Source organism: Phoxinus phoxinus, assembly GCF_949152265.1.
Source record: "Phoxinus phoxinus genome assembly, chromosome: 19".
Lineage (NCBI taxonomy): Eukaryota > Metazoa > Chordata > Actinopteri > Cypriniformes > Leuciscidae > Phoxinus > Phoxinus phoxinus.
This window is the reverse complement of record NC_136894.1, coordinates 16,199,718-16,215,770: the sequence shown is the minus strand read 5'-3', so window position 1 is coordinate 16,215,770 and position 16,053 is coordinate 16,199,718. Positions and strand designations below refer to the sequence as shown.

The 16,053-nt window shown below is 39.5% G+C and overlaps 1 protein-coding gene across 8 annotated transcripts in view; it reads left to right on the top strand.

The window, feature by feature from the left end:
• phactr4a (phosphatase and actin regulator 4a) overlaps positions 1 to 13,211 on the top strand; it is a 77,032-nt gene extending 63,821 nt beyond the window's left edge. For 4 of the 8 annotated variants that reach the window (XM_079590512.1, XM_079590516.1, XM_079590515.1 and 1 more), the window contains 9 exons: positions 2,144 to 2,275; positions 4,315 to 4,810; positions 5,563 to 5,810; positions 6,923 to 7,082; positions 7,166 to 7,221; positions 7,344 to 7,405; positions 8,341 to 8,478; positions 8,707 to 8,783; positions 9,228 to 13,211. In XM_079590512.1, coding sequence (XP_079446638.1) covers positions 2,144 to 2,275; positions 4,315 to 4,810; positions 5,563 to 5,810; positions 6,923 to 7,082; positions 7,166 to 7,221; positions 7,344 to 7,405; positions 8,341 to 8,478; positions 8,707 to 8,783; positions 9,228 to 9,243 — 1,385 coding nt within the window. In that variant the 3' untranslated portion in view covers positions 9,244 to 13,211. The remainder of the gene's footprint in view (positions 1 to 2,143; positions 2,276 to 4,314; positions 4,811 to 5,562; positions 5,811 to 6,922; positions 7,083 to 7,165; positions 7,222 to 7,343; positions 7,406 to 8,340; positions 8,479 to 8,706; positions 8,784 to 9,227) is intronic. The other 4 variants (XM_079590518.1, XM_079590514.1, XM_079590517.1 and 1 more) reach the window with 1 other exon arrangement.
• The last annotated feature ends 2,842 nt before the right edge of the window (positions 13,212 to 16,053 follow it).

Below are 16,053 nucleotides of genomic sequence, written 5' to 3'. Positions count from 1 at the left end.
GATTTTGTAACCATAGTCAATGTTCCTTTTCAAGCTTTTTGGAGCGAACACAACAGTATGCGTTCGCTGGAAACTGATGTGGCCCGAAGCGTCTTGGACGGCGGGCAACCACATAGTTTTCCTGAGGGCTCCGCTGTGAGAACAACCTCAGTTGCTCTACAACGGGGGGGAGGGAAAGGGTCTAATTTTTATTTCAGGTAGAACCTCTTTCCTGAAGCCCTCTTGCCTGAAGGACGGCCCTCAGGTCATCCTTCTGATCAAAAGAGCGAGATAAATTTATCTGTTGCCAAACTCCAGAGGGAGGGGCTCTAGAGGAAGGAGTGGGGTTTATCCCATGACTTAGATAACTCATTATACAAGTCAGGAAAAATAAATAAATCAATAAAAATGGTAAGCTCCGGCGCTGATGTTGTGATTGTTGCTGCAGGAAGTGTTCACTTATTTCCTTTCTTAGTTATTTATTAAGCGCTTCCTGTCTAACATGTGGCCAGTTAATTTTCATCTGGCCACAGCACGGATCACAACACGCTATTAAGCCTCGATGTTGAAGATTTTTTATTTTAACATCGGGTGCTTGTCATGGGCAGAAGAAGCCGCATCGCGGGCTTAGAACCATTCGAATGAGAAAGTGCCGCAGCAGTCTCACTCTCATCAGCAAAATTCATATTTTATTATTTATTTTATTTACGAACCCCACGATCTGAGTCGCGGACCTGAACAATGGAGAACGTGAGCTGGCGAGTCTAATTCACGTTCATCCGCCTCGATGCTGAACACACCCACTCCCTCAGAAGCAGATAGTTCAAACATCAGGTTCTCATCACGGGCAGAAGAAGCCGCAGCGCGGGCTTCTGCACCATGAACGGGAGCCCCAGAACCTTTAAATAGGGAATGAGAAAGTGCCGCAGCAGTCTCATTCTCATCTGCAAGATCCTATCGCGAACCCCGCGATCTGATTCGCCGCGCGCGAGCTGTGTGAATTTAACTCACGCTCACCCGCCTTAATGCTGAACACATCCACTCCCTCAGAAGTGTATAGTTCAAACATCATGTTCTCATCACGGGCAGAAGAAGCCGCAGCGCGGGCTTCTGCACCATGAAAGGGAGCCACATAACCTTCAAATAGGGAATGAGAATGTGCCGCAGCAGTCTCATTCTCATTTACAAGATCCCCGTGAACCCCGCGATCTGAGTCGACGCGCCGCCTCAACGGACGCGGGACCCGAACCGCGGGGAACGCGAGCTGGTGAATTTAACTCGCGCTCCTCCGGCCGCCTCGATGCTGAACACATCCACTCCCTCGGAAGCAGATAGTTCAAACATCGAGGTCTCGTCACGGGCAGAAGAAGCCGCAGCGCGGGCTTCTGCACCATGAACGAGAGCCTTAGAACCTTCAGATGAAGAATGAGAAAGTGCCGCAGCAGTCTCATCCTCATCTGCAAGATCCCTTTGCGAACCCCGCGATCTGAGTCACCGCGCCGCCTCAACGGACGCGGGACCTGAACCACGGGGAACGCGAGCGCAGTACTGATAGGGAGTGTTTCACAGAGATCACAGACAGCCCCCTCGAGAGCTGCCCGTGAGTGTGTTACACTCCAAAACAATTCACACACAACTGATGCGTGTCCCCACTCGTAATATATTTTGGGCAGGGGTGCACACATCTAATGAATTGCTCACTCGCCATAATACAGTGACTGGATCAGACAGACAACACCAAATAAGACAGACAAAAACAGAGAGCGCTTGCTGAAGAGCGAAAAGCTAATGTGTGTGTGCGCCGGCGACACTTTTATGCATCCGGTTATGCCGTCACATGTTACGTCACGACGCAACACCAATCAGGATTGGATTAGTTTCATTCATACTTCAGAGGCGCACGCTTAGGGAGCGTCCCCAAAGAGTCGTTTTCAACGACGCAGTGCGAGTTCCCTACGAAAGGGAACAAACCTAATCGGTTCTTGTGTGTCAAGCAGGAATGCTTGAGTTCAGTTTACCAAATTCATTGAGTTTTATGTGCATTGGTCAATGTTTATATGTGAAAAAAGCCTATACTAACCCTTTAAGCAGGAGGTTTTAATAGGTGTCACCTGTTTGTTGTATGAGATGCTAAACATAATGAAACCCTTCATCCACCCCAAAGTGTCAACGTTACAAAGATATCACAAAGCTCCGCCTCCTCAGTATTGGACAAGCTGGAGACAGCAGGGCAAGTCTGGAGTCTATCTGTCCCTGCCCACCTACCTCAGCCAAATGGGCTCTCAGCTCCACCCAGGTAGCCCTGGTGTCTCCCTATCCCACACCAGCTGGCATGCATGTCCTAAAGTTCTAATAACCTCACACAATCATGCTTTTTTTCACACCCATACTCAACATCTTTTTGATTTATTCTCCAAATCACTACGATTACGGAGAACAAATGAATGACATTCAGTCCATCCTATTTAAAATATGTGACCATTACATGTAACCAGTGTTAAAGATGACCAATAACCAGTAATGAAGATTAAATTCAGACTCAATCTGAATGACATCTGAACATGCACCTGTATACTAACATTTCACCCTCTCACAGAACATACAACTTGACTGAGTGTCACTCAACAAGTTCTTTGGAGTAAGTTTGGAGGCAGTGGCAGTGTCTAACATTGAGTTTTTGACATTCAGTGTGGAACTGGCCTGCGTTTAGGCATGCAAGCATGTTAACTGAGACGTGAATGCTTGGCCGACACATTGCAAGTGCAAACTTAACGTGCACTGTCTTAGGACTTCTTTACATGTCTGAGATGTTATTCTCTACAATAACGCGCATTGATGAATCATGCACAACAAGACCAGGAACATGTATTAAGAATCTTAAGTAGGGTCAATTTTGATTTCATGTTCACTACAACTAAGGCCTGATTGAGAAAACTGACCACTGAAGTAGGATGTATTTAGCCTATTCAACGTATCCCCCAGAGTTAGATAAGTCCATACATACCTTTTTCATCTCCGTGCGTGCTATAAGTCTGTTTGACGCACCCACCGCTAGCCTAGCTTAGCACAAAGACTGGATGTAAATGGTTGCAGCTAGCATACTAATCCAAATAAGTGACAAAATAACGCAAACATTTTCCTATTTACATGTTGTGATTTATATAGTCACAGAGTGTGCAAAAAACAAAGTCACATGAAACACAGACATATTTTAACCGTATAAATACTGGGAACTATATTCCCTGAATATAGGGCGGAGTGATAACCGCAGCGCACCTGAGACGCGCTCTGAACGAACTCTCTGCTCCTCACCACGGCGCGTCTCAGGTGCTGCGGTTATCACTCCGCCCAAGTAGCAGTGCTTCGCCTTCAGAGAATATAGTTCCCAGTATTTATACGGTTAAAATATGTCTGTGTCTCATTTGACTTTGTTTTTTGTACACTCTGTGTCTATACAAATCACAACATGTAAATAGGAAAATGTTTGCGTTATTTTGTCACTTATTTGGATTAGTATGCTAGCTGCAACCATTTACATCCAGTCTTTGTGCTAAGCTAGGCTAGCGGTGGGTGCGTCAAACAGACTCATAGCACACACGGAGATGAAAAAGGTATGTATGGATTTATCTAACTCTGGGGGATAAGTTGAATAGGATAAAGTCCCAAAAAGTGTGTGGGAGTGTTAAAGGAGTGTTCCTTTAAGAACCAAGTACAAAAACAGTATTTGTGTCCACACCAATATAACTTTCTATATACCACTATAACATTATTATTATAAGCACACACTTTATCATTCATCAGCTGGAAAATATTTCAGACAATTTTTCTTCATTATTTTCTTCTTTTCATCATTAGCATTGCAGTTAGGGTGTGGACGTTCCTTTTCTCATAAATGTAATATGATTATTAAAACTGTATAGGTATTATTATCATAACAGTTATCCTAAGTGTGAATAGGCCTTTACTCTGATGTTCACTCTAACGTTCTTGTGTCAGCATTCAGAATGTAGCTCGTTCTAAACAGTCATTTATGAAAAGTCATGCTTTTCTAGCTAGAAGCCTTGTGTGTTCACAAACTTGACTAGAGTGGAATGTTTCAGACCTACAGTACATATCAAACACAAGATCCCAGAATATTAGAATCTATTATATATTATTGAATCTATTATCATAGAATATTAAATCACTCCACATTCTGTACTAATAACTGTTTGATTAATTTCATGGCATGCACATTAATAACTTGGCTGATAAAATCCTAGCTTGGCACTTCCGTACAAACTTATGTGCTTTAACACTTTTCTCTGTGAAGTTAATTTTGACTTTTTTCTACAGTGGATCCCTCTCAAGTCTCAGTCAAGCGGTCTCCTCCCATTCCCCCAAAGAGGGTGACCCCTGTGACCAAACGCCACTCAGACGACTCTTCGGCCAATCAGCCTGAGCCTCCACCCCCAGGTCCTTCCTCCGTCCCAGTTCCAGCCCCTGTGTCTGCCCCTCCTCCTGCTCAATCAGATGACAGCAGAAACTCAAACTCTGAAGCACTCTCTCCTCCACCAACCCATATTCCACCATCCCCTCCTCGCTCCCACCCACCTCCTGAAGTGCCCCGCGTGGACCCACCCAGCCCCACCACAGACCCGCCCTCCCAGCTGCCCTTACCTCTGCACATACGCATCCAGAGAGCCTTGAACAGTCCAGGCCCGGTCCAGCCCAACCCGGAAGGATCCCAGCGAGCTCACTCACTTCTCTTTGAATCACCTCCAGACTTTCTCGCTGAGGCTCCACCAGGGGGGAGATTCTCGCTTCCTGTCACTATCGAACCTCTGCGACTGTGAGTGTATATATCAGTTTATCTCAGAACACAATGTTCTCTGCCCTTGTACTACTTGTAACAGATTGAAAAACTTGTACTTTTTACACCCCAGAAAAAAATGTTACATGGCTCAACAATAGGGACTGCCCAATGGCAGCCAGCATAAAAGACAATTGGGACAGTTTTGTGACAGTTGTCACAAACTTTTATAATTTGCATGAGTTTTTAAGTCTTGCCATTTAAAAAAATTATAACGATTTTAAACCATTTAAGCCCGTGAAGACAAATGGAGTTCTCTTTCACATCTTGCGCTTGAACAGACAAATACACATTAAAATTAATCAATTCTCAATCCCTCTTTGCGAGTATCCTCGTAAACACAGTCGGTAATGTCTTAGGTGAACATAAACAGTTGACAGAGAAATTGGATGTTTATCATTATATTGGATCCATGCACTACTGTAGGTCTTAAAGTGAGAGCAGACTAATATATGTCTGTGTCATTCATGTTCATTAAACAACAAAAGACAAAGACAAAATCACTGACTTTTTTTGAATGATTAGCCTAACTTTTGTAGCTTTAACAAGGATTAATCAATATTTAATATATAAAGAGAAGAGTCAATGCTGAACAGTGTTATTTTACATTTGAGTAATCGATTTCTGTACCTGAATACTATTAGACCTACTGTACCTGGAAATCTTAAAGCACACAACCACACACCATATGCCACATGCTCACTGTGTCTTAATGATTTTGATGTGTTTAGGCCTGAGGATGATGATTTTGACATGGAAGAAGAGCTGCAGAAGCTGCGTCCAGTCCCTCGGCCCACACGACAGCTGGAGCTGGAGCCACGCAGCCGACGCGGTCTGGTGGGAGACCCTCGAGTCACTGTCATTCCTGAGGACGCAGGCCCTGGAAACAGTGAGGACGAGGATGAGAGCGATTCTGACGGACCCATTAATTACAGAGATGATGATGAGGAAGATGATGATGAGGAGGATATTCCCACAAGTAGGATGCTTTAACTCTGTCTGACTAGTCTATACTTGTGATTTAGGAATGTTGCACTTGTCCTGCACTAATATGTGCATAAATAATTTGTGACAGTCAGCACTTTAAACATTTTTTGAATGCTGTTAAAACTCTCATTGTGTTTGTTTGGGGTCAGTATAATATTTTTTGTAAGAAATTAATAATTTTATTCAGCAAGGATGCGTTAAATTGATCAAAGGTTACAGTAAAGGCATTCATAATATTACAAAATATGTATGTCAAATAAATGTTGTTCTTTTGAACTTTCTGTTCATTAAAGAATCCTGAAAAAAAATTGTATCACGCTTCCAGAAAAGTATTAAGCAACTGTTTTCAACATTGATCATCATAAAAAAAAATCTTAAGCTGCAAATCAGCATATTAGGTTCACATTAAGCATCCTGTTCACACACCAAGAATAACTACCGGTATAACGATAACTAACTTTAAATGCTCAAACCTCGAAATCTTTAAAGCAGAATGGATTCTGATTGGCTCTCAATGTTTTTTATTGTTCAGCTGGAAAAAAACATTCTGGAAGTGACTCTGACTATATTGATCCTCTGTTGTCAATATCGTTATAGTTGTGGTGTGAACACATTTTTAAAACACTAGTTATAGTTATTGCCCATGGTGTGAAAGGGCCTTTAGAATGATTTCTGGAGGATCATGTGACACTGACAACTGGAGTAATGGCTGCTAAAAATTCAGCTTTAGCGTCACAGAAATAATAATTTAGGTCAAATAAATGCAGTCTTGGTGGGCATAAGATACTTATTAAAAAAACATTTTTTTTTTTTAATACAGACCTCAAACTTTTGAATAGTAGTGTACTTTTAACCGTCCTTGGTGGAAATGATATTTTTGAGACTTTGTCGCATTGGCCTAAAAGTAAATGTGATGGAGTAAGTGTAATCTCCTTCAGAACGTAGTGATTTGCTCAAACTCTTTTCTAGCTAACAGATTTCTTATGTCAGAAACATTTTAACCATATTTGTGTTAGATCATGAATGTTACAACTTTGCACACACATAAGATCAAAACAAAGTTTGTGAAAACCCCTAATGAGGATTATGGGTGCATCTTGTCAGGTGGTCTTGCGAGCCGTGTGAAGCGAAAGGATACTCTGGCACTAAAGCTGGAGCGTCAGCAGGAGAAAGAGCAGTCTGAGGACCAGGAGGACATCCCCTGGAACAACAACAAAGAGCAGTGGGAAGCTGTCCGCAACAAGATCAGCACCACCCTCACAAGGTCTGCCTGTGTCTTCAGATGGGTTTTATGGGGTCTTTGTCCTTTCCACACTGACACTGTGTGTATTTTGTATGTTCTCATAGGAGGTTGAGTCAGAGACCCTCCGCACAAGAACTTGAGCAGAGAAATATCCTACTAGGTCAGTTACACCCCTTGTCTTCAAGTCCTCCATAGTGATAAATCAGTCATACCTGGTAATCGCAATCTTTGAATGCTTCAAAAAATAAAATGTCTCAATATCTACGTGTTCTTCTTTTTCAGCCAAGAATGAAGCGGACCGACGGGCAGAAAGGAGCGAAATCAAGCGCAGACTGACCAGAAAGGTTTGGAAGCACATTCATTACTTGACTCATTTTGTTTGTCATGAAAACCTCTAAAGGCTTACATGTTTAGAATTAGTTTGAAAGACAAATACACTACCGTTCAAATGTTTGGTGACAGTAAGAATTTTTATGAAATAAGTCTCTTATGCTGCAAGGCTGCATTCAGTTGATCAAAAATTCAGTAAAACTATACTGTACTATTGTGAAATATTATTACTATGTATTTACAATAAGTTTTCTATTTAAAATGTTGTACATTTTGAATTAATTCTTGTGATGGCAGAGCTGATTTTATTTTTTAGCGGCCATTATTCCAGTCTATCAGTGTCGCATGATCCTTCAGAAATCATTATATGCTGATTTGCTGCTTAAGACAAATTTCTTATTATGATTATTATTATAACTAGTTGAAAATGGATGTGCTGCTTAATGAAGTGTGGAAAAGGTGAATGAATAGAAAGGTCAAAAGAACAGCATTTATTTACTTATTTATTGTAACATTTTAAATGTCTTTGACAGTTTTGATCAATTGAATGCATCAGTTTCTTCTAAAGGAAAAAAATAAATCTTACTGACACCAATTTTTTTAACTGTACTGTATAAATTGTCTCTGTTTGTTTAACGTTATGGTAATCAGCAGTGATTTAAAATTATAATTAAATTTAACAAGTTAATTTTCTTATCCTTTTCCAGAATAAAAGCGGCCATACTCACTCTGTTAGTTTGTAATACAATAAATATTAAAATAAAAATAAGTTTGTTCACTACTCACTTCTGACTATCAATGCATAGTTCACAAAAACTATAACTAACCAAGTTACATGAACGGTTACGAACTGCTTCTAATTGTGTCAAAAATATTTTGAGTGAGGTGCAAGTAGGTACTAATCTTGCATGACGTGAAAGTAAATGTTGTTGTGTCTTTACATCTGCAGTTGTCACAGAGGCCAACAGTGGCTGAGCTCCAGGCCAGAAAAATCCTGCGCTTTCATGAGTATGTGGAGTGCACTCATGCTCAAGACTATGACCGGCGTGCTGACAAACCCTGGACCAAACTTACACCTGCTGACAAGGTCTGAACAAATTACTGGTCTCATCTGCCCCCTAGTGGTGACCGATATAAGATCATTTCAATTTTGACTTATGTAAATTGTAGAGTTACATAAAACAATTGCACATAATTGAAAATGTCTAGTCTAATAAAGCAAGACCTCTTTGCCAAACAAAGCTTATTTAAAAAAGCACAATGAGTGTTCAGGTTGTTCTTTCTCTTTACTCTTGTGTTCTTTGTTCTCCTCTAGGCGGCCATAAGAAAAGAGTTGAACGAGTATAAGAGCTCAGAAATGGAAGTTCATCAGGAAAGCAAGATATACACCAGGTCTGACACTTTCTTCACTTAATTTTCTAAATTTTCATATGCCTATATTACTTTCTGGATCTTATATACACTTAATTCAGAATATCCACATGGGATCTTCATTTATATCTGTATCTATGGAACCATTTAAATATTTGGGTAAGTCTCTTCTGCTCACCAAAGCTGCATTTATTTGATCACACTGACCCCACACTTTTAAATGGTAGGATACACAAAGAAGACATTTTTATTAAACAAAGTGAGAAATGGAGAAATACAGAGCTGATTGCAGAATAATAATGAAAGAGTTTAGGGGGGCGGCTACCGTTTTATTCCCAAACTTCCTTTTTTTTCTAAATAAAGGCTATAATTAAAATAATCTGCATGTGAACATGATCATTGTCTTTAACCATCACATGGACTGAATGTGCATAACAAAATGTCTTCTTTCGATTCCTTTTGCAGGTTTCATCGGCCATAATCCGCATTCCTGAAGAGGAAACCCTAGACAGATAAAAGCTGCCCCTATAACTGCAGCTAAAAGCCTCCATCTCACTCCAGCATCCTGTTTCCCATGATCCTCCAGCGTATACTGATAAGTGCCCAGGTCAGCTGCTCAGTGCTTTAGAGTGAAAAGGAGGAGGAAGTGATGTGGGTGTGTGCAGGACACTGGTACTTGATACTTCAGACACTTTTGGGCAGCAGGTTTGAAGTGCCAGCTAAATGTAGAGTTCCCATGATTCCCATGGCCCGGATCACTTTGTTGGAGTATTTCAGGGAAAAGAGGACAGAACTGTGTGGATTGGGGGTGTTTAATTGTCTTTATGGTACACACATTTCTGTGATCAAGAATAGGCGCGTGTACTCGAACAATAATACTTTTATGGAAATTATGACACTGGTGATAAATTTTTTTTTAGTGGCAAGTGATTGTGAGAGAGACTGTGTGTGTGTGTATGTGTGTTTATAAATGCTGTCCACTCATGCCTTAACACTGGTACGAAATGACTTTTTTAGCCTGAGCATAGAGTAATACAGAAGAAAGTCTGCATATAACACTGTTTCTCACCCTGAACACACATTGATGTGTGTTGATCTGAAAGCTCATCTTTGTCATTCTCAGGACGTCAGCACACGGTGTCACTTTCTATGTGCATTTTACTGTAAATTATCATAATTTTTTACTTTTTCACACAGATTAAACCACCTTCTTTAATATTCTTCTATTTTAACAGCACTTCACTTTAGATATTTCAAGCTTAATCACACAAAAACTTGCAATATTTTACCCCAAAATCATAAGAAAAATTAATTTTTGGCATGATGAAAATTAAGCCTTGAAACCACTACGATTTTTAGCATTGTGACATTATTTTCATGACATTTAAGCATGTTTTCCCCAAAATATTCTTATTATAATTTGTTGTAACTTTTTCTTCTACATTTTTGTCAATTGTTACTGATAATAATTTGTTTTACTTTATTTCAATGCAATACTGTAATTCAATACTTTTTCATATTAGCATGCATTAAAATGAGTGAAGAATTTTTTTTTTTTTATCACGCTACCATAATGGAAATTAAATTTGTTTTCATATTACTGCTTTATATATATTTTTTTTTTCACAATGCCAAAAATGTTAATGATCTTAAGCTTAATTTTCTTTAGCCAACACATTTTTTCTTTTTTTTTTCTTTTTTGTATTGTTTTGTATTGGGGTGAAATATGACTTGGACATGTTATTGACCGGTTTCACAAGATTCAGCTGTAGATGATGAATATAGTTCATTGAACAATTTAAAACAAAATGGTTGATGTTACATCATTGTGAAAAATCTTGGTGCATTTTTGACTGGTACATAAACGTGAATTATTTCCCATGTCACTGCTGGTTTTATGGTACACTTTGTTTTGTAGGCCACCAGAGGGCACCTGTGCACTGTATAGAGACATGCTGTAGATTGATTATATTGTATATCTCGTCTTCCTGACATCAAACATTTGTTTTAATTGTAATTATAGTATTACACTATCCTGTTTTTATAAGGTGCAAACAGTATGGCTACAGGTTAAGTGATATAATAATTTGATACAGAACAGCTGTATAGTTAATTTTTTTTTATTTTATGTAAAGGTATTTTTAAAGGTCTTTCAATTAATACATGTACATTCACTTCACATTAATTAAAACCTAAACTGTGAGTATCATTTGGTTCATTTTATTTTTTATTATTATTATTTTACATAAGACATCCCAGTGTATTGATGCATGGAACATATCAGTGTTCCTTGGATGCCTCATTAATGTGTTCACTAACACCAACAAACGTGTCAGATTTTCCATCCTTTTTTATGTTGTCACAGGTTTTGGAACGTTTTGAAATGAATATGAGAATCATTCACTATTAAGGTACAGATATCAAAGTATAATGATGGTTGGTATTATGGTAATACCATTTTTTATATCGAAGTACCATGGTATTAAGCCATCTAATGCCTGACATTGAACCGCCTGTGTTCTACCTTATGCTAAATTAACTGGATGGATGGATGATAACAAGATGTCTGGACTGTGTGGGGGAAACAAGCTAAAGTAACAACGTATGCTGTGCTATAAAGCCATTTGCATTATTGTGGCCTGTAGATGGCATTATAGATTAGCTCAAAATTACTACTTGTCATGTGTTTCCTTTACCATTACCTTTAATTTTTTTCCTGTCTGATCAAGATGTTCTTAAATATGTGATATATGTATGTTTCAAACTGTTCTGCAATAGTCGTGCATTTATGATCAACCACCATATTTATTCTTATAGCATCTTGTTTAAAACGTAAAGTATCAAAAAGCGTGATCGTCAGCTGTGGTTTCATCTCGGAGTTAAATCTCTTTTTATGAGCACTCGAAAGCTTTTGAAATGTTAATTAATAAGCTTGCAAAGAGGGATGCCATTGTGCATCCCTTATTGATATGTTTATGAACAGCCCACCCATCATGACATTTTAAAGTTTTCTTGTGTCATGAATTTTAAATGGGTTTGCACTGCTCTCCGAACACCTCTTCAACTCCAGCACTGCACTCTCTCATCCATACACTGTCTCTATCCCTTTATCGGTCTTGCACAGTTAAAAGCACTTGTTTAATAAGTTTGTTTATGGCAAGCCGTTTTAGCATTTAATACACCTGGCTCTAGTCGTAATTTAGATTTGACTAGTCAAATTTAATGTATAATGCTATAATGTACAAGTATAATGCTTCAGAAGCAAGGCAGACCCAGTCACAAAAAGGTAAACGCTAATTTAAAAAAGATTTTAAGAGTTAATAAGCGGTTAGCTTGTATTGACATGTACTAATCTTTGAGATGAGTACCTGTTAATACAGGTTTTATGTGTTGTAAAATGACCCAAACATAGGACATTTATTATATAAAATGTTTTTTTTCTCGGGGACAGGCTTTGATGGTTCAGGCTGCGAGGCGGACATCTTGGCTGGAGGTGAGGGTTCAGTGGAGGCTTACAAGGTGTGAACACTCTCTGGCTCAGCGGGCATGACGTGAACAGTCTCTGGCTCGGCGGGCATGACGTGGACAGTCAGGACTGACAGGATAGACAGACCCAGGCCCGGCAGGATAGACGAGACGTCCAGGCTCGACAGGACAGACATGACGTGAAGAAGCTCAGGCTCGTTAGACATGACGTGAAGGAACCCAGGCTCGGCAGACATGACGTGCAGAGGCTCAGGCTGGTCAGGCGTGACGCGAAGATCAGGTGTGACGTGAAGATCAGGCTGGTCAGGCATGTTGCGAAGATCAGGCTGGTCAGGCGTGACGTGAAGATCTGGCTGGTCAGGCGTGACGTGAAGATCTGGCTGGTCAGGTGTGACGCAAGGAAGTTTAGGCGGTGTGGCGAGAAAGATGGTTGGTGATGGTGATTGAGTGGCAAAGTCAATTAAGTTAATTTTGGCAGGACCTTGAACAAGGACAAGAACAGAGGATTCTTGAGGGGCGATCTCGGCCGGACGAGACTCAGGACGGGTTGTCTCTGCAGGACGAGACTCGGGAGGGGTGGTCTCGGCAGGGTTTGTCCTTGGGCTCTGGGTGAAGACAGTAGGTGTGGAGATGGAGGTTGGTGACGGTGGTTGAGCGGCAATGTTAAAATCAGCCTCACCCACAGTGAAGGCTGAACCGCTCAACCACAGCACAAAATCCCGATATTGAGTGAACATGCCCGGGATCACTGCTGCTGAAGCTTGCTGGTGCAAATGTCCCATAGACCATTTTCTGGCACGGTCTTGACGATCATCATCTGCCCAATTTACCTCGTTTGAATTCTCCAGGAAATCTTGCACCCCTTCAAACGGACGGCCATCCTGGAAACAGGTCAGTAGACGATCGATTGAAGAGAGATGGGTGTGGGAAATACCCATATTTCGTTTTTGGTCCGTTATTCTGTAACGGTGTGGTGTAGTCAGAAGATGACGAAGACTCAGAAGTTCTAATGCAAATGTTTTACTAACAATAATCCAACTGGTACAGACAGGCAGAAGGTTTACTCACACTAAATACTACGATGAACAGAAACAGCGTGCAAAGCACAAACAATAATACTGACTCAGAACATCTTCTTCTTCTTTGTTTTTATTGGCGGGTGGCAACCGGCATTTAAGATGCATATCCGCCACCTACTGTGCTGGAGTGTGGGCCAGAAATATAAGCATCTTATCACGATAAAAAAAATAATAAAAAAAAATACAACCTCTACTTTACCTTCTTTCTACCTTTATAATAACTTCACTGATCAATTAAATCATTTTCATTAAACCAGTTTCTCTCAAAAAGTTAAACAAATCTCCCATTATCTTCTCTCCAATTTTAAAAAGATTTTTAAGGTTCAACATATTTTCGCCAAATTTCAATAATTCCTCTTTTAACTTTTTCCTTTGATTTTCATATGAGACACATTCACTAATCACACGTTCAGCTGATTCCTCTCCCCTTCCACAATCACACAAACCTGTAGGGTGCTTTTTCAATAAATACATAGTTTTATTTAATCCAGTGTGTCCTAATCTCAACCTCGAAATAATGCTACTTTCTTTAGTACATCGATCTATAGTTTCCTTTTCCCTACTTCTTGCATAATATTGTATAAATGTCGCCCCTTCTTCCCTTCATCCCATTGTCTCTGCCATGTCTTCATAATATTTTCCTTTATTTTAACTTTAACTTCAGCTTTACTTAGTGCCACTTTTGTAATTCTATCGAGTTTCAAAGCTTGCTTAGCCAACATATCTGCGGTCTCATTTCCCTCAACCCCCCTATGAGCCGGAATCCACAAAAATCTGACCGCTGCATTAATATGTTGCAGTCTATATACAATCTCATATATTTCGTACACAATATCAAGTCTACTATTAGATGATAACGTCTGAAGGGACATTAGTGATGATAAACTATCAGAGCAAATTAAAACCTTGGTAATTTTGTTTTCCTCTACCCACTGTAATACCCTTAAAATAGCTAACATTTCCACAGTAAATACTGTCAAATGATCTGAGGTTCTTTCCTTAACATTTATCTTTTATTCTGGAATAGTGAATGAAAAACCCGTAAACCCACTCTTAGGATCTTTTGAGCCATCCGTAAATGCAGCTATAAATGAATTATATATAGACCTTATTCTATCCTCCACTTTTCCTATCCAGTTTCCTTTCCCATTAAGTATTTTTTTTTCTCCTTGAATATAGAAGTCTATTAGTGGCGAAAACAACCAAGGCGGCATACTTGAAAAGGGAACATTAGGACTGAACTTATTTCATTTCAATTGCTATTTTACTATGCCCAAGCAAAGCATTCTATCTTAGCCTTCCCACTTTCCCAACAAGGGATAAGACACTTAACTGTAGGATGCCATATTCCATTATGCCATTAGTCCAATAATTCATCATCAGTTGTTCAAATCTTAAACTTAATGGAAGCTCGCCCACCTCAACTTGCAATGCACAAGCCGGTGAGGACCTTATAGCTCCACAACAAATTCGCAGTGCTTGATTTTGTATAATTTCCAGTCTCTTTAATGATGTTTTCGATGCAGATCTAAACACTTTACTTCCATATTCCATCACTGGTCTTATTAAAGCCACATACACCCCTCTTAAGGCTCCTTTACTAGAACCCCACTCTATCCCAGTTAAGCACCTCATTATATTCAAAATCTTCTTACACTTTTCCTCTACTTTCCTTACCTGATCTGTCCAAGTTAATTTAGAGTCAAATGTTACCCCTAAAAACCAACACTCAGATCATTGAACAAGGAGGAACTTAAATATAAATAAAAAAAAGGCTCATTGAAGTTCCTCTTCTTTTTATTCCACTGCTGGTGTGCGGTATTAAGCTTAACCCTGCAGAGTGCTTGACTGTCGTCTGAATAATTCCTAGTGTGAAATACAGAGGCAAAGTCAGATTGCAAGAGAGCATAGAAAAGATGAAGGAGAAAGGAAATAGAAAAGTGAAAAGAAAAGTTTGATTTCATATTCCCATATTCTCGGATGACAGAGAATTAGGTTTATAGAATCAGTTCGTCTGTGGACTGATTTTAGCGATGGAGGTGGGTGTCTCCTTTTCGGTTTCATTTCCAACTGTCTGACAACATCCATAAACATTCAGAAAACCTTAACTTGATTTGACGGTATACATAATGGGAAAGTTTCTTCATTCAAAACAGAACAGCAATTGGTTTTGTGCAAGTATATAAATATTTATAACAAAAATATATAATTTTGACTCTGAGCCACTGAAGATAAATGCATCGTAACTGCACATTCTACAGTAAATTAATGCATGTTGTTAAGTTGCTTGGTAACCATAAACAGCCTACAGATATGGCCTGTATGCATGTACACCAAGAACAATAGCAATAACTAAAATAAATGAATGAATGAACAATGAAATCACAAGCTATATAAATAAAGGTGACTGAGACTGTTAGGTTTAGGTGTTAGGGTTTGGGTAAGTGAAATAAGTTGACATCTAGATGCAAAGCTACTTATTGCCAGTAGCATGTCTGTTGGGGTACCATCAAAATAAAGTGTTAGCAGATGTTAAGCAGACAGTCTACTAATACTCCAAGGACTGGTAGTTGACATGTAGTTACAAAGTTACTTATAGTTAGTAGAATGTCAACCCTTTAGGTTTAAAAAAAGGGTTATGTACGAGCATTATGGCCTGCCATATATTTCGTTCCCCTTCGATTTCGGCATTTGTCATCGATTTCATCCAAACTGTTGACAAGTGA